The following is an 18,612-nucleotide window of genomic DNA, read 5'->3' as shown; positions in this document are numbered from 1 at the left end:
GACCACTGCACCTCCAACACCTCCACCTTTCGCCCCATCTCTCGCGCACGCACACACACACTGCACAACACCTCCACCTTTCGCCCCATCTCTCGCACGCACACATACACACATATACATACACACACACACACACTGCACAACACCTCCACTTTTCGCCTCATCTCACACACACACACACACACACTGCACAACACCTCCACCTTTCGCCCCATCTCTCTCACACACACACACACACACACACACACACACACACACGACAGAAAACCTACACCTGAGCCTGTCTCTCTCCGTCCCTTTTACACACACACACACACACACACACACACACACACACACAGAGGTAAAGTACAGCTCTCATCTCCTCCCATCGCCCTCAGGTGTGTAGTGAGCAGCTTTTATTATTCCAAGCCCTCTTGCACAGGAGTGAAAGGAAGGCGGCGTATAAATCAATCACTTTCCCCAGTTCTTTGCGTAGTCCGTGCTTTGATAATCAAATTGGACCGTGTTCCGGGGGCTACTGCCACGTTGCTGTTTCATTAAACGGAGCTGTCTTAGGGACGGGGTGGGGGGCTCGCTCTCCAGCCTCCGCTGCTTAATGTGTTCCAACAATTGGCAGGAGAGTCTGTTAAATTAGCCGCGTGGAGCATCGCTTTAATAGAAATATTTCATAGCGCATGGTGCCGGGTCGAGGGGTGGGGAGGGGGGGGGGGGAATGCGGCCATTTATTTTGGTTGGAAACAGTGTGAAGATAATGAGGGAGTAATAGATTCCTGAGGGGGGATTTTAGCGCAAGTTTGTAGGGGTCAGGGAAAGTGCCTCCGTCAGCCGTCACCAGAGAAATGGCGGATGCATAATTCACCGTAATGAAGAGAAAGAAGAACCGGAAAAAAGACAAGAAACTGAAATAAAAACGGGGTCAGGGAAGACCTGCCAGGTACAGATGTCTACAGATCGGGTAGCTCCGTATTGAAGAGCTAGGCGCTAAGAGTCAACTCACAAGCAAATCTCCGGTCAGTCAGGTGTGTTTGGTGTCCTAGTGGTGTAGAAGTGACCAGGTTTATTCTCAAAACCTCAAAGATGTCCCATTACTGAAAAAAATCAAAAATGTCTGTTGCTTTACAGTTTCAAAATGTGCTATTTCAAGTCATTCCGTAGTGAATGTGTTGTGAAGTGACCTTTGCTCTCTGTGTGCCCCTCAGCACCAAATCCAGCAAGGAGAAGGAGGAGAAGGGCAGCAAGGACAAGAAGGAGAAAAAGGACAAAGCCCCGGGCAGCACCCCCGAGTCCAAAGCCGGCGGCAAGGACAAGCAGCAGCCCAAGGACGAGCGCTCGACCCGGGACAGCAGCGGCGGCGGCGGCGGAGAGAAGGGCCAGGACGGCCGCGAGAAGACGCCCAAGTCCGAGAGGGACAAGCGGAGCAAGGAGGAGAAGCTGCAGAAGGAGGAGAAGAGCAAAGACGTCGGCGGCGGCGGTGGCAAAGAGGAGCGCGACGCCAAGGAGAGCAAGAGCCGGGACGGCGGCAGCGGCAGCAGCAAGGGGGACAAGAGCGGTGCCGGCAGCCAGCTCAAGTCCCCCGTCCCCCGCTCCGACGGAGCCGACTCTGAGCGGGGTAAGAGAGAGAGAGAGAGAGAGAGAGAGGGAACGAGAGAACAGGAGAGGAGAATAAAGAGAGGCAGTGAAGGCGCAATGGAAACAGAGGGAGGAAGGAGAGAGGCCAGGGTTGTTCTACCAGACTACATCTCAGCACAGGTTTCACAGGAGTCAGGACACTCAGCCTAGAGGACTCCATTCTGCCAGATTTGGAACCATCATGTTATGGAATGTTGTTGGTTGAATACATTCTACAGTACGATGCTGTTTTAAATGACAGGCAGTGTAATGAATACCTCTGAAGACCACACTGGCCACACTAAGACATGGGCTGAGGGTCTGAATCAAAGAGAGACATCCCAGAGAGAGAGAGAGAGAGAGGGAGAAGAGCGAGAGAGAGAGAGAGAGAGAGAGAGAGTGAGAGGAGCAAGTGCCAGGGAGACACTGAAGTGCTAAACATTTTAAAGGTGACAGACGGTGAACACAAGCGGAACAAAAAGACTTGACTTCCACAGAGAAAGAGTAATGCGCTTGAACTCGTCATATTTATCATATTTATTTTCAACTCGTCATATTTATCTTCATATCATTTAGGCCATCTCTAGGCTCATCTATATTCACCTGGAAATGATCTACATAAATATGCCATGCTGAGTACATTTCTGAACCCTCCAATGAAAAACAGGGCTGCGCACCAATAAGACCTACTCGTACATCATCAGCTGTAATTCTCTCTGTAAAATGGCTGCCATAAATCAATATCCTTTTAAAAACGGCAAGTGGCTGAGGAACAGTTCTGATGATGAGGCGCAAACTCCAAACCTTCATGGAATCGGGTTCCAAATCCAGCTCGTCTTGTTTTCTTGTTTTTATTGTGTTCAACTTGTAAAGAGGGAAAGAACATCTCTAAAATCTCTGCTTTCTGTGTACACACACACACACACACACACACAGTCAGTAGTGCTGGGTAAAAGAATTGTCTCCTTTTGCTAACCAAATCCTTCTCTCTCTTTCTCCCTCTCTCCCTCTCCCTGCAGAGCTAAAGAGACGAAAGCTTGACACCCACTCTTCGCCATCCCACTCCTCCACTGTTAAGGTTAGTATAGCCTGAGGAGAGCTGTGCCCTTGTTTCCTCTTGTCCCTTCCTGGTCGGAGAGAAAGAGCACGTGCTGTTTTCCCCCAGCATTGGTCGTCCCTGCACCTCCTGCCCCGCAGAGAGGGAGAGAAAGAGAGGAAAAAGAGAAAAAGAAAACGAGGGAGAGAGAGAGAAAGAAAAAAAGAGGGAGCCACAACGACGGAGGAGGAGGAGGAGGAGGAGCTCTCTGTCTTCAGTGGTGGGGGTTAATGAGAAAGCTTCGTGTTACAGCATCATATGGACTATTTTTTTTGTCTCGTTTTCTTTTTTCTTCTTGGAAAACCGCCTTGTGAGATCTCCTTTTGTGGTGTAGATAATTATTTTTCTATGATAAAGATATAAGGACTTGCCAAAAAGATATACATGTTCAAATATAGCAGTTAATATCTTTTTTTTTACCTCAACTTTAAAAAAAAGAAATTATGTAGCTTTTTTGTACATGCTTTAGACGGAAAAAGAATCCGCCCAAGTGCCTTAGAGAATTTTTGTGTACAAAAGTCTTTTTTGTGAGTTTGTAAATATAGATATTAAATATATTTTTTTGAGCCTCATACATTTTCCACCCCCACGTTCTATCATTTTTTTTCTCTGGCTTTTCCCCCCTGCTGTGTCCCCCAAGCACAGCGTTTTGAAGCCTAGCTGGTGAAGAAAGCGGTGCCTTTTTTGTTGTTGTTATTGTTGCCGTTTGGGTTTTTTTTTTTTGCACGGCTCGCACTAAGCCGGGAGGAAATAAGTGTGTGTGTGCGTGCGCTTGCGTGTGTGTTTATCTCCATCAAGATGAGATGCTGCTGAATTACGTACGCATGGTGCCCAAGCCCCCCTCCCCCTCATCATCCTCATCGTCTTCATCATCCTCCTCTTCCTCCTCCTCGTCCTGCTCCCACTACTACTTCGCCTCTCCCTGACGTCCACTTGTTCGACCGCTGTGAAGGACGGGGGTGGGGTCGGGTGGGATCGGTCGGAAAGAGAGAGGGATGAGTCTGCATGCTGGAGAAGAGGGAGAGAAGTTGGAGCCAACACCTCGCTGTGTCGCCCAGCCTGCTGGGAGAGATTTCATCACCATTTAACTGCCCGACGACTGCTATGTCTCCATTTTCTTTTTTCCCCCCACTGCTTCAACGGCTGTTATGTAAGAAGACCACGCTGGTGCACCTGTACCCTCTGCAGAAGTGCTGCGTCTCAGGAAGAAAGCCCACCACGCACCCCCCCCCCAACCCCGCAAACCCTCCCATCAGATCCAGACCGACACTCCTCTTACGCACACACACATCCCACCAACCTGCCTGCGTCCAGATCCAGAGACCACCCACCACTCCACTCCACTCCACTCAACTCCTCCCCCCCCCACCCACGCTCAGAGAGCCCCCGAAGCAGCAGCAGTGAGGCGGCGCGAGATGGGCCCTCCAGCCATTCAGCGGAGCAGCCACCCTGGGCCTGCCGGTGAGAGCAGCGTTTATAAAAAGCAACGAGGAGCAAAGCGTCCAAACCGCCACTGGAGGAGGGGAAAACGAAAACACCAAGTGTGGGCGCAGCCTCTCCAGAAGGATCTACAGCGCTCCATGGAGAGGAGGAGAAGGAGGAGGAGGTGGGGGTGGTGTGGGGGAGATCCTGCTCCTCCACCATGCACCTCCACCTCTCCGAGTCCCTCAACCTCCTGCCAAACCCGGCATGATCCCATTACTTACACATTCCCCTAAGTGGGCTCCAGTAAATGCAACACCCCCTGAAGGTTGGCTTGCATCCATCTAAAAACAGAATCCTATCCCAGGCTCTTGTCACTTAGATGTAGTGCTCACAAACACCCACACTTTGAATTGCTAGGAATATGTTTGTGGATTTGTATTATTTAATTCATTTTCCTTCTCGATTCTCACATTAAATCAGCTCTTTGGTGACTTGGTGAACCATCCATATGTTTTTTTTATTTTTTTTATTATTATTATTATTACTACTACTTTTTTACTTTTAGATGTTCAGCTGACATACCCCATAGAATAGGCAAAGTCTTTCATTTGAAATTCTCTTTATTATAACTTTTTGTTATAACAGTCAAGTGGCTTTGCTGCCTCTAACGCTGTGAAAGTCTTGAGTCCTTGAAGGTCTTTGGGGGGTTGTATTGAGTGACGGCCGGCCCTGCCTCCACCCCCCTCTCTGTCTGCTGCTGTGTCCAACCCCCTCCAGCTCATCTGTCATCTCCATTCATTCCTACAGGACAGTCTCAACGACTTCAAGGAGTCCGCCTCAAAGGTTTGAGCCCTTTTTAATGCTTCGCTGTTACCTGTCTGTCGTTTCCTCCCGCCCCCTTCCTCTCTGTCTCTTTCAAATGCCTGTTGTCATGTCCTCTGGCACGTCAGCCAGAAGAAGGCCCACTGGTACATTCATAGTGAAGTGGGAATAAAAGCGGTTCCTCATCTTGTCCCGTGGGAGAACACCTCAAGATTCTACTAGGATGTTTGTCTCATTCCACTGTCTCACAGGAAAGCTTCCATTTAGGATATGTTTAGCACCTGATGTAGCAGTTGTGAGGTGGAGCCTTTCCCATAGGTTCTAACACCCTGCTCTGCCTTTCTCAAATGTGTCTTGGTCAGTCCTAACCCACATGGACAGCTGTATTCATGGGTTTCATCAGGTCCCTTTCCACAGGTGTATAAAATCAAACATCTTGATTATCAATGCAGACTGCATGGTGCTTGATTAATACACCTGTGGAAAGGGACCTGATGAAACCCATGAATACATGCTGTTTACACCCATGCCAATGGTGTACAGCCAAATACAGAGGAATTGCTTACTACTTATTTTGTGTTCACTTCTTCCACCGATAATCTCTTGGTCAGGGAAGCATTAGCATTTACACTACAAAAGATAGGTGGGTGAGTGCCCCTTAAACATCGCCAAGTGATTTGAGTGATCGGATCACAAGGTATCTCAATTTGGCATGGTCCTCTTGTGATTCAGTCAGTCCAAACTCTTTGCTGACCCAATAGGTTTTGCACATAACCCTTTATTTTTATGATTGGTCTGTGTAGAGCTGTTAATTACTATTTTATGACTAAAGTCAGACCTTATTCTGAAGGGAGTTTTTTTAGTTTGCACATAAAAATGATGCTTTATCATGACATTCCCCTATAGCACTGGAAATGTATATGGTTAACAGGAGCTACATTTTCCCTGCCAGGTCCATTTTCTCTGCCACATCCTTCTGCCAGACAAACCCCCCCCCCCCCTTCCTTTTTAAAATGGCTGTATTGCCCACTCTGGTAATGTCATTTCCACTTGACAATGGCGCTCCCCTTCTCACAGTGCCCTGTGCTGCCCTCAGACTTCTCAGTTGTGTGATTCGTCTGAAGCAGCTTGCTTGGTCTGCTGTTCTTTACCGAGTCCCTTTGAATAGCTGCCGTCTACTCAGAGGAGATAAAAAATGTCCCCCCCCCCCCCCCCCTTCAGTCATCCGTCTTTCTTTCTTTTGTTGTGGTGGTGGTCACTGACGGAAAAACGACGGGATATTTGAAAATATGCTTATTGCACAGCGCTCAGTTAAGGGGAAAAAAATAAGTGCAATGAAGGGGGGGGGGGGAGCCTTGTGACGGAATTTTCCAGCAGGCAGTCATTTTCGCATATCAAAGGGAACTTAAAGATGAACTGAACTGGAATTTGAAGTAAAGGTGATATAACAGATGTATTTTATTTCTTCTCATTGGTACAATGATTAAAATGGCTGAATTTATTAAAAGGGATAAAATTGTACGTTGAAAGTGGTGTTGTTGTTACACGGGCGCCGCCATGTTGGATTTCAACAATCGGCTACGTCACTGGCATGGTAAGCTACTCTGCACTAGCACTAGCAGCCATAGCAGATAATGAGTCTGAGGCTAGCTGACATGGCTGAGGAAACTAACATTAGGCCTAGCTGAGTTACATATTGGCCATAAGCCATTTATCATAGGCTAGCCTACATCACAAAATCTCATACAAAATGAAACCAAACTAGTGAAACAAAGGCGAACACTTTAACAGGGGAAATTAATTTGGCATGAATCATACTGAACGCTATTTTGTCAATGAGCAGAAACACACACGACATTCAAACTATTGATAAGATGTGCACTATGGAAACTGGTCTGTAACTTTGGACGAATAAATGCCATTGACTTGCCATATCCTGACTTAAAAAACCCTTTTCTTGCTTACTTTATCGCAAACTCGGTGGAACAGCTTGTAGTCTTTTTCAATTCATAGAAAGGCGAGCCCACAGTCTATGTGCCATGGAGCCTAAGTTTCAACTTCGGCTTCGTTCATTCAATGCAGTCACTGGTCGCAATTACAAAGTCTGGGAAGGTTCGTTCAATCGTTTAAAGTTTTAAGTGCAGTAGCCTATCTGTCTCCTTTGGAATAATATCTCAAAGTAGCCTCAGGTGAGGTCCAGTGTTAGATAGGCTACCATACGATCCAACCTAGGAAAGGGCTAGCAGCTAACACCTTGGAAACACTCTTATGTCAAACTCCACAAGCTAGCACTCCGACCATAGAGAGTAAACCATGACTCCGACGATATCACAGATCGATAATAATGCTTTTACTAGCTGGTAACTAAACCACAGCGGGTCTGTAAACAGAATCCAATGTCCCTTTCTACTCACCCTGAAGCCAGTTGTTCACCGTCTCAGGACAGATTGTTGATGCGAGGGAGTTTAACTCGCAGTACTGCTATCCAAGAGACTCGTGCAATATCAACATCCACAAGGTAAAAATCTGCAAACTCTCCACTAACGTTAGCCTAAAATAAACGGCAAACTCGTGTATCCTCCGTGTATCTGGGGTCAACTTGGGGTAACGAAGTTTTTAACAGTTTCAAGGGAGGGAGAGAGAGAGCCCGTGTGAGTTGCTGTTACTAGTGCCAGTAGTCCATACTGCGTTAGCCTACATTGACGTGACAATGCGTGTTATATAGCTTATTTGTATATGCACGTAGCCTTCGCATAGGCCTAATGTAGTGGTGGTGAGTGAGTATGCAGTTGTGTGGAGGATGTACAGTAGGCAATGTATGTGTGTGAGGGATGGAGGGAGACAGAGAGACAGCGTGCGTGTTGCTGTCTCAAGCGCCCCTCGTCCAGTTTTCTACATGACCTAGGCTAGGTCTACAGTAGCCTATGTTGTGCCGCACAAAATGTATCTATGTTGTACATTGCACAAAATGTATACCCCCCGAAATAAACACATACATAAATAAACACATTTTTCCCGTCACTTTGGCTTCCTTGAACATTTTCCCTACGTTTCGCCACTGCTTTGCAACAGATAGATTCCAGTGTCCATGCTCCGGCAGCGCCCACACAGTCATTTTCACCCAAATGATCCTACTGAAGGTTGAGCTGGAGCCTGAAACCCATCTAGTGGTAGTCAAGACACTACAGGCCTGTCCCTCACAGGCTCAAATTTGTAACCCATGCCATTAAAATTACAAATTTTCGTGTATACATAATATGCTGCAGCTGTTGCCTATAGAACTTCTCAGGTCCTACCATGCCAGTGACGTCATTGAACCTGGCAGCGTTCTAATACTAACAAACGCAATTTTGGTGTTGCTTAAAAAAGGCTACGTATTGATTTTTTTAAATTATTTTTTTAGTGTCATTTATTTTTAATTGTCATAATCAACACATTATCAATGTTGATTCTTTCAGTTCAGTTCATCTTTAATGCTCCCAAGGTGCTCCCTGATATTATCTATGCAATTATGGTATTAAAGCTACACATATGACTGCACAAATGCTAATGGTGTGAGCCTGACCGTGTCAGAGCAGGCGATACACACTGCAGCATTCACTGAACTCACTGAACAGAAGGAATTTTTCCTACTTGTGTGTCTCAATTGCATATTTAAAACAAATGTTATTGATTAAACCTTTCCCGCATGATGAATTGGCAACAGGGATGGGGGGAAACAGGAATGGATGAAGGTGCAAATAAGAGGAGACAAAATGTGTTTGTTTCGTAGGAACATGTCAATTTCAGTGTGCTGGTAAAATGCACTTACAAAAGTAACTAGGACCTTGCATATGTAACACAGCCATGTCAATTTCAATAACTAATCATGTTCACCCTAATGAATGAAACTATGCAACACACTGTAATCATTTTGCATGATACCAGATTTGAGCTCAATGGTAGCAGTCTTAACATCACAGTAGGCTAATTCATTCAGTACACTGACTCTTATAACCTATTATGCTAATTTATTTAATGTAGCTAAACTGGATGTTCCACTGAATAAATAATTTGATTGAATCAACTTAATAATCAAAATCAACGTCTTTAAAGCACCAAGCAGTTCGTTTTAGGGTGTTTTTACTCCTATGTACCATTTGGAATGTTGGAGTTAGCATTCATTTGTTCATGATTGTGGTACTTATCTGGGAGACCTACTGGACAAAATGATATGTACTTTGAGGAATCGTCAAGGAGCTGCTACAGTTTGCGTGCTTTACCTCATTCCGAAATGCTAAGTAATTACACATGGCTACAGGAACCATTTAGCTCAAAGTTGTGGAGTAAACCTTGTAGTGGGGTTGAATTAGATCACATTCCTACCACAAATAAACCACTCCAGAATTATTTTGAGACCATTTCCACTCTAGGATCTCATAGTCTCCACACTAATGGGGTTATTCTGCCCACACCTGCCTAAACAAAATGCACCAATGGGTCAAACAAACCAGGAGAGTATTCCAAGTATTGTTTAGTGACAAACCTGCCCTATGGCATTGTTTTCTTAGGAGAATGAAGCCATACAGCTCTGCTATTAGGAGGTTTACTTACTCAGAGTTAACTTACCCAGGTTTGTCACTAAACTACGTTTTTGGAATACCCCCCAGTTTTATGAGTCTGATTTAACCAGACTAAGTGGCACAGGTGTGAAATCACCATTGAAAGATCCATACTGTTCAGCTGCAAAGCAGGTGAAATGCTATACATATGATTTCTGCATCAATTAGCTCAATTTTGATCAGCCTGGAAATAAATATGCTCATCAAAAAGATAATTACTTTTCATTGTGTCAAGTTGATTACTAATGGAATCAATTGTGGCATCCTTGATGAAAACGAGCACCCTCTATGCGGCATGTGCCTTGTGTTTTGCTGTATGGATTTGGATTAGGATTTAATGGATGTTTTGTGTGACCTTTTTGGCCTGTTGAAGAATAAAGTCTACTTTTTGTTTTTTACACAAGATTCTTAGAGTAGATTGCAAACTTACTTGTTTGTTTGCTGGATTGCATTTCTAAACCTCATTATTTGTTGTTTTGTATAATGTGATTTTCCATGAATATGGTACAATTTAAATCACATGAATGGTGCTTAAAGCAGATGAATGGTGCTTGTTCCTGTAAAGATAAACAGTTTCATCGCTACACCATGTTGTTCAGTTGTTCTGGATCACTCCTTGAAGCTGTCCAAGCTCTTCATTGGCAACGTCATCACAGACACCAGTTATGCTAGCACAGCCTAGCATGCTCCAAAACTGGTTTCCCAGCAGTTCTCCATATAAGCCTGAATTAGTTGGTTGCTGTTAAAAACTGATAGTCAAAGCGGTTTGATGTGCAACCTTTCATTAGAGGGCTTAAATGTTGCTTTCCCTAATGTTAGCTTAAATGGTGCTGGTCCCCGGCAACCAAAGTGCCCAGCACAAGTGCATATTCACGTTCATTTGTTCCGTTTATGCCTAGCTGAGCTGAGCTGTGTTCAGTGTCTCACCCTTTAAATTATGTTTTCACCAAAGGGAGATGAACTCCGTCTAATGAAGGTGAAAACCAGAGTTGTACATTTGCTACGAGCCCCTTGCAGTACAAATGTTGGTTGTCCTCAGTAGCAGGCCATTCTGCTTTAAACGATCATGCGGCACTTTCATCAGTGTGGTATGGTGTGCAGGGGTGAAAGCTGTCACCTTTTGCTTCCTCTAAGCACATACCTGAACTGCTCAGATGAACGCCTGCTGGAGGCTCGAGCTAGTTTTGTGCACAGAAGGGGAAAGATGAATGTAGTTTTTCTCAGAAGCCCAAGCTAATTAGGCTCAGGAAATATGGCTCTTCGCGGCAGTAAAGGCTGGTTCAAAGCACTCAGAAAAGTCACTGTTTTTACAGTTTTCCACAGCAATAATGAGTGGGCCCATCTTGAATGAGCACACATGCGAACACACGCACACACACGCACACACACACACACACACACACACACACACAAACACTCCTGTCTCTCACAGCACTTACAATACCTTTTATAAATCTCCAGTATAAATTTCTATCTTTTGTCTCGATATAATTAACTTTCTTATTTATATAAAGTGATGGGTAGTTAGTTGAGTTTGGACTGTATTTTTCCCCTGGGCCACGTTGACAGTTCACTGTAAATGTTGACAGTTGCAGAAGAAAACCAAAGGCCACTTGTGTGTGTGTGTGTGTATGTGTGTGTGTGTGTGTGTGTGTGTGTGTGTCTGTATGTGTGTCTGTGTGTGTGTGTGTGTGTGTGTGTGTGTGTGTGTGTGTGTGTGTGTGTGTGTGTGTGTGTGTGTGTGTGTGTGTGCACGCGCGTCTTGTCGGTGCTGACACTACACACGCCACACATGCTCACTTTGACAAACTGTCTCCCTCTGATCTCTAAGCTGCTGATCACGCTGAAGTCGAATTGTCTTTATTCCTCCAAATCTGCCGCTGGATGCTGTCCTTACGGTTGCACTTCACTGATCGCTTTGGCACATTTTTTGCCAGTCCGTTCTGCCTTCTGTCCATATCTTTTGGGCCTCGACATTGAGGAATGCTGGGAGAAGCTGGGAGAAAAGGCCATCACATAGTCTATTGTCCTGCTAATGAAATGTGAATACATCTCATACACATAAATGATGCACAGTGTCTCCACTAGATCTGTATTCATTGTTTAGTTTACACAAAACAAAAATGCAGTGTTTTTCACTTTTCTTGTTTCTCCTACTTTTTCATATAAGCACACTGAAATTATCGCACATCTCACTCCCACTGCAACATGGTGACATTGACATGCAACATTGTACGCTAAATATTAATACTGGCAGCACAACAGGGAGAACAGGATGTTTCCCCCCCCCTCTTAAACAGGAGATAGAAACAGCTTTGGCTGCTCTTGAGCTCACAGAGAGCCAAAAGTGTGTCTGTGTGTGCGCGTGTGTGTAGGTGCTCGTTGTGATTGGGTGGTAGAGAGGGACAGGCCGGTGGTGTCGTGCGGGGGTGTGATGTCCAGGTGCGAGGACTCGCCGAGCCTCTAGTCGACTCTAATGGGGCGTGCTAATGAAGCTTCACAGGACAGCCTCGGCTGCTGCTGGCTCAGCCATGCCACACACGCACACAAGCAGTGACACGCACACAACCCCCCTCCCCCCTCCCCCTCCACCCTGGACGCAGGCATGTTTAACCCCTTCCTTCCCACCCTCCTCACAGCACTATGGAAACCACAACACATCCGCTTTGTCCAAAAGCAAAGAGAGGGAGATGGAGAAGAAAGAGTGTGAGAAGGCCCGGGACCGCTCCAAAGAGAGGGAGAAGAGGGAGGACCGGAAGGAACGCAAGCGAGTGAGTCCATCCATCTACCTGTCCATACATCCGTCCAGTGCTGAATCCTCTTGTTCTCCTATAAGGACTTTTAGGTTGACGATGTTGTTATGTTTTTGTACGTTATCGAAGGTTGATTGTCATGGTCAAGAGTTTCCGTTGCCTTTGGGTTTTTTACATGTTAGTTTTGAGCATCCTTAGAACCAAGTTTCGTAATTTGCCATACATATTGAAGCTTCAATTTAAATTTAAATAGATAGTGCTCTACACTGATATCGAGTCAAACATGACGGAGCAGCAAAGCAAGTACCCATGTCAAGTAGCCGTTTTGATGGGGCTCATTCTCCCCTCTTCTCCTGTGCGCTGTGAAAATCTTTTCATCCAGGACCACTCCAACAACGAGCGTGAGATGAGCCAGGAGATGAAGCGCCGCAAAGATGAAAATGGAACGAGTGAGTCTGAATGGCATCCCCTTCATTTGGTCTGGAGAGGGAGGGAGAGAGGGATGGAGGGAGAGAGGGATGGAGGGAGAGAGGATGAAGGAGGCAAGGGAGGGGCTGAACTAGAAAGGATGTCTTTTTTTTCTAATGCATGCAGTCTCTGTCCTCTCCATGGCCTACTGACCTGTTCTCTCTCTCTCTCTCTCTCTCTCTCTTTCTGTTTGTGCATGCGCTTCCTTCTATATTCTCTTTCTAACATACTCCAACCTCCATATTGTCTGTCCAACATACTCCAACTACCATTTTCTACCTTCCCTCACTTTTCTGTTTCTTTCCTTTTCATATCCGTGTGACTCGGTTGTACTCTCTTTCTCTGCCCCTTCCTTTGCTTGCCCTTGTCTCCCTCTCCTTCCCTCCCTCTCCTTCCCTCCTTCTCCTTCCCCTCCCTCTCCGTCCCCTCCCTCTGTTCTGTGTGATCTTTCTCACGCGTGCCGTGTCCCTGTTTGGCTCAGACTCCTCCAAGCACAGCAAGAGCGCCAGCCCCTCCGACTCGCCCCGCTCGGCCGACAAGGACAAGAGCAAGAGCTCCAAGTCCAACAGCAAGGAGAAGAGCGACCTGGCCAAAGCTGAGAAGACCTCAGGGGGAAAAAAGGTACACACACACGCACACACACACACACGCACTTTCCATGTAGCACACTGTGAGTGTGCTGTTGCTTTATTGCTCGCTAACAGGCGTTTGTATGAGTTACCTGTGAGTTCGACTGAAATGGCCAAACCTGTGGTTCCTGAAGAGAAGCACTCTGCTTCCTTTGTAGAGAAACATATCAGAAGGATTTTATTGATTCAGCTATTTTCAATAACCTTATCAGTGCACTTGTATTGGTTCTTTTTTGATTACTTAAAAATAGCTTTAACCTATTTTAAAATTCAGGATACAAGGAAGTTTATTGTCACATGCATATAGTTACTGGAAGTAAGAAATGCATTAATGGGGGGGGGGGGGGGGTAAAAAGTGCAGTAGAAGAGGGGTTTAGTAGATTAAGTGGCAAGGGCTGCATAAGAAGGGGGGGAGGATTGGGATGGGGGGGGGGGGCACCAACAAGGAGCACCCAAGAGCAATAGGATAGGATTAGAATTTACTGTTTTAAATATAATCAAATGTTGTTTTTTGAGCAGCAAGAATAAGACTGTATAAACTCATCATGATCTGACTGGAAACACATCTAAAATAGGCTAATAGCCAAGCTAGCGTGCTCGGTTCATCTACAATACAGCTGTGGATTAGCAACTGTGCGAATAGACCAGATAACAACATCGCTCTCTGTTTACATTTTTATGCTTGTTGAACAGGTGTAGTTATATAGTATTTGCTTTTTCCAAAGGTTTCACTATGCTTACTTACAGTAACGAGCATAGTCGATACAGTATGTAGCCAATAAACTTATCTTCCCTTTACCATCTGTGACCTCTCTGCTCTGCTGTTTGCTGACTCTTCACTCTGTGTGTGTGTGTGTGTGTGTGTGTGTGTGTGTGTGTGTGTGTGTGTGTGTGTGTGTGTGTGTGTGTGTGTGTGTGTGCCCCCTGACACAGACAGCAGGGGTGAGGCCCCAGCATGATGATGAATTACACTAAAAAAGAGTACCGATAAAAAGAACATGTAATGGTAACTAGTTGCCACTTATCCCACTTCCACAATCCTATAATCTTTAATGATTTAGCCCCGGGTCCTGTTTAATACATTTTCGGTACCGATCCCTAGTTCCATTGATATTTTCCTAGTGGTTAGGGTCTAGAACTTCTATTCTAAAGGGAACAAAGCAAGGACACAATAGTATAACAGCAACAGCACAGATCGCGTCAACAATGCAGACAATGCAGAGCATGTTGGCGGCATATGGAAACTATTCCACAGTAATAGCCTTCTCTGGCTGGTAGATGGTTAGGAGCAGAGCAGAGCGGAGGAAGCCAGCTGATCAGCATGATGTGTTCTGCACCACGATGATGGGGGAGCACGAGCGGCATGAGTGAATCTTGGCATTGAGTACTTTACGCCATGACTCCAGCAGCTTGGGGATCCGTTTGCCTCATCTGTCCAGCGGATTTGATGAACTCTGGCCACAATGAGGCGTAAAACTTCCGCTCTTCTCAGATCAGCAGGGCCTCCTCAGTGTTGGTTGATTACCAGGGCCCCTCGGTTTCATTATGGGGTCGTAATGGATGTTTTAATGCGTTGACAATCGTCCCACCTTCTGTATCTCATCAGCTGTCATGTCATAACATCTGTTTCTTGCCTTTACATCAGCGTGTATATATCACCCATTACACACCATTAACAGCTCTCACATGAAAAGAGCCCCAGCAATTTGAGGACCATTGTGTGTAACATTGTCAGTTGTGAGCCATAAATCCTCTTCTTCTCTAGGCTCAAGGTAATGGTATGACGATTTGCACCTGAAAATGCATTTAGCTTTTAGATTTTAGATTGGTGTCGTCTTTTTTTTTTTTCCCTTCAAGGGGAACCTACCCTGTTGATTAAAGAAAAGGGCCTTTAGCTGCAGAGTTCCGTGTTCGCCTCATGACTCATTATGTCTTTCTTTTCTCCACCGCAGGAATCCAGACACGACAAGGAGAAGTCTGAGAAGAAAGAGAAGCGAGAAAGCACCGGCGCAAAAGAAGACAAAAAACAATATCCTTTGACGACAAATTGAGCGACAGTGAAACTACACTTACTGGAGTTTGCGCTGTAGTCGAAACTGGAGAAGCATTTTGATCTTTTGAGAGACGGCGGGCTTAAAAAAACACAACAAACAAAACAAATGGAGGGAGATGATTATCTGGTCTCCAGAAGCTTGACAAGTTGTATGCATTTCTACAGTAGACAATAGCATTCTTTTCTGATGTGTGTGTGTTGTGCGTGTTGTGCTGTGATAGATGTCCATGTTTTGCCTTAACGTTGTCACTCATAAGTCCTCTGAGAAGCACAGATAATGTGTTCCTGTGTGGTGGGGGGTCGAGGCTTCTCACTTTTCAGGTAAGATGAATGCACCCTGGGCTCAGTGTTGAACAGGCTTGAATTGTGTTGAATGAACTGAATTGATTCGTTACCATGGTATTTTACTCGATTTGCATCAGTTGCCTCGCGCAGTTCACAATGAAATCCAATTGGCTGGCACCTTGACTGACCATGACTTTGTCCAGTCAGTAGCCCTTGTAGTTCCTTCAGGAAATACATCTATCTTAATACAATACAAATACAATACAGGAATCTGTTATTCCCAATGCATAATACATTTTAGGTATGTAATCTGAAAATGTACTGTAAAGCAGATGGTATGCTCCTCCGTGCAAATTTGCGTGTCGAAGAGGTGCATCATTCATGCGCGGTCCCAATTGTTGGGAAGCACACAAACCGCCCACATGTGCGTTGACGACTCAATTTTCGTCACACGCCATGCATGTGGGACACAGATGTGGGAGCATGTCACGGCCTTAAGCCTTTAACCTTTGTAAACATTTAAAAATTGGCATCTTGACTAGAATTAATTTTTTATTTGTTTAAATCAATTTTTTAATCTGATTAAATTCCAAACTTGTAAGGCATTAGCTCGTTGATTATTCTTGTCTGACCGCTTTTCATGTTTTTTCTGCTTAGAATTCCTTCCTTTGGCCTGCGACACCGTTGGAGTAGCTTTGGTCTCCAGGGAGTTTTTTTTTCTCCTCCCCACCATGTGGCAGTCTTACTGCTTTTCCCCGTCATCGTGTGAGAGGATTTCTGTGCATACACACACACACACGCGCACACATGCACACACACACAGAGCCACCCTTTGCCTGCATTAAGTACTCATAGTGTTGCCTAGACAAAAGTCGTAGTTCGTATTTTAACCAGCGTTCTCCTTGTGTATTTTCAGTAACTTGCTGAAAGGTCAATTCTTTTAAATATTAGCACAATGTGCTGCTGATGTCATACATGGGTGTACTCTTGAGTATGTGGTGTTGCTTTCCAGACATGCCTGCATTTGTATCATTTCCTCCTCACCATGTTATTGTTTTATATTATGGTGCAATTTAAACAAGTCAACATGTCAACTCAGTTTGGATTTTATTTATTTTTTTCTTTTATATTTTAGCTGTGAGTGGGAAGTTAAGGCACCGGTGTTTGAGACAGTACCAATGGTTTATTTGTATATTATGTGTACATAAATAAAATGGTTACATGTTATGAGCCATCACTGTTACTTTAATTTGTCACTTGCTTCAATTATTTTTTTCTTTTTTTTCAAATCAAGTTTTTAAAAGATTTGTACAAAAATGGCAACATGGATTTCACACAAACAGATTATAAATTAGGAGGCATCTGAACTACTTTTTGGAGTTTTTAATCTGCTGTATTCAAGTGTATGCTTTTTTCTAAATAAAGATAGTTTTCATAGTGGAATCTGGCCGTGTTGTATCTTTTGTGAGAAGTGCTTTTATTGTGACTTGTACGTTAGGATCGTTACACAACGCCACGTCGGTGTCATTAGATTGTTAAAGTATTCTGTTAAAGTGTGAATACAGTGATGCACTACTGAACCTGTGGTTTTGTTCTTGTGTTCCTTTTTGTAACTAAACTGGAAGAGGTTACAAGACTCCACTTACTATTATGGTCCCGGAGTATCATCCAGTTTTACCCAAGTCATTTGAACCATTCATGGCATAATGTATAAAGTGTGGGGACATGCGTCAACACAGAGGTTAAAGGGCAGAAAGCCCAGTAGCTCTTGAATCTTGTGATGTAACCAGAAACTGCAAACAGGCTTTCGTTTGTCCCTAACAATACTGGTGATGTTCATACTCTCAAAGACTAGTATGCATACTGTCACACAACCTCCTACTACTTAAATTTTGGTTGTGAAACTGCGGACGTACCTCTTGGTTAGGGGCAGTCTTGCTAATGAGCATTGATCACAATGCTACAGAAAGTAATCCATTCGTAGGAGAAGCTAAACTTACCTGACAGTGCCAGCAGCACAAAATAACAGCTGGTAAATCCGGGCAACGTTCAGGTTTTCCAGACTATATGCCATCTCAACACAATTATTCCTCTGAAAAGTCACCTAAATGGGTATTTGCAACTGTTTGAATGTAAATTCAGAGCTGTCAAGCTTATGGAACCTGCAAATGATTCCTCCACATAATTAAATAACTCGGCTGTGGAAGGAAGTCATGAGAGAAAACCATGACTGTCAGTGTCATTGTAGAACAAACATGATCTTTCCCATGACATCAATTCTTGTGTAGAAGCTTTCCTTTTAGCCCTTGTAGCATTGTGATGAATAAAAGCAGTAATAAAACTTCAAGACAATATTTTCTATACATTGTTTTTTTATTTACAAAATGTATTAAAATTCTTTGTACAAGGCCTCATTAATGAGGTTGAGTAAATTATACCCACACATGCATTTTGTTTTGTTTTCTTGGTGGTTGTCACTAAGATGCTCTGCAAGTTTATCCTTGCTGAGGTGCAGTCACAGAATAGGGAGGAAGAGGTTAAAGAAACAAATAAAGGGCCAAATAAATTAGAAAATGACGATCATCTACTGTTGATCTCCTAAAGACTTGTGTATTTCGCAGGGCTTATATAACAGTAATCTTCACATGCAATTAAAAATGGGCAATCACTCACTCACTTGTGAACTCATTGTTTACTCAGACTTTGTAATAAATCTCTAAACAAATGTACATGTATTTTTGTTTCTTTGTTTCCTTTTCTACATGTCGTTATAGAAAACTATCTTTCCAGACTTTCAGGGTATCAATCGTCCTTCCCCTAAAGTCTATGGAATCACAGTTATTTTTTCTGAAAATAAAAAACAAAAATG

General features: G+C 44.3%; 1 protein-coding gene across 1 annotated transcript in view; it reads left to right on the top strand.

The window, feature by feature from the left end:
- Positions 1–17,186, top strand: part of thoc2 (THO complex 2) — a 58,826-nt gene extending 41,640 nt beyond the window's left edge. The window contains exons 31-39 of the mRNA XM_076292349.1: positions 1,203–1,612; positions 2,631–2,689; positions 4,940–4,975; positions 12,195–12,326; positions 12,691–12,757; positions 13,258–13,397; positions 15,358–15,434; positions 15,709–15,779; positions 16,401–17,186. Of these exons, the coding sequence (XP_076148464.1) occupies positions 1,203–1,612; positions 2,631–2,689; positions 4,940–4,975; positions 12,195–12,326; positions 12,691–12,757; positions 13,258–13,397; positions 15,358–15,434; positions 15,709–15,736 (949 nt within the window). The 3' untranslated portion in view covers positions 15,737–15,779; positions 16,401–17,186. The remainder of the gene's footprint in view (positions 1–1,202; positions 1,613–2,630; positions 2,690–4,939; positions 4,976–12,194; positions 12,327–12,690; positions 12,758–13,257; positions 13,398–15,357; positions 15,435–15,708; positions 15,780–16,400) is intronic.
- The last annotated feature ends 1,426 nt before the right edge of the window (positions 17,187–18,612 follow it).

Source organism: Alosa pseudoharengus, unplaced genomic scaffold (genome assembly GCF_046254945.1).
Source record: "Alosa pseudoharengus isolate Yale_2024_CS ecotype anadromous, Long Island Sound unplaced genomic scaffold, YU_APseudo_1.1 YU_APseudo_1.1_scf_19, whole genome shotgun sequence".
In the NCBI taxonomy this organism is placed as follows: Eukaryota; Metazoa; Chordata; class Actinopteri; order Clupeiformes; family Clupeidae; genus Alosa; species Alosa pseudoharengus.
Note: the sequence above shows the minus strand (reverse complement) of the source record. Positions and strands in the feature narration are given on the sequence as shown.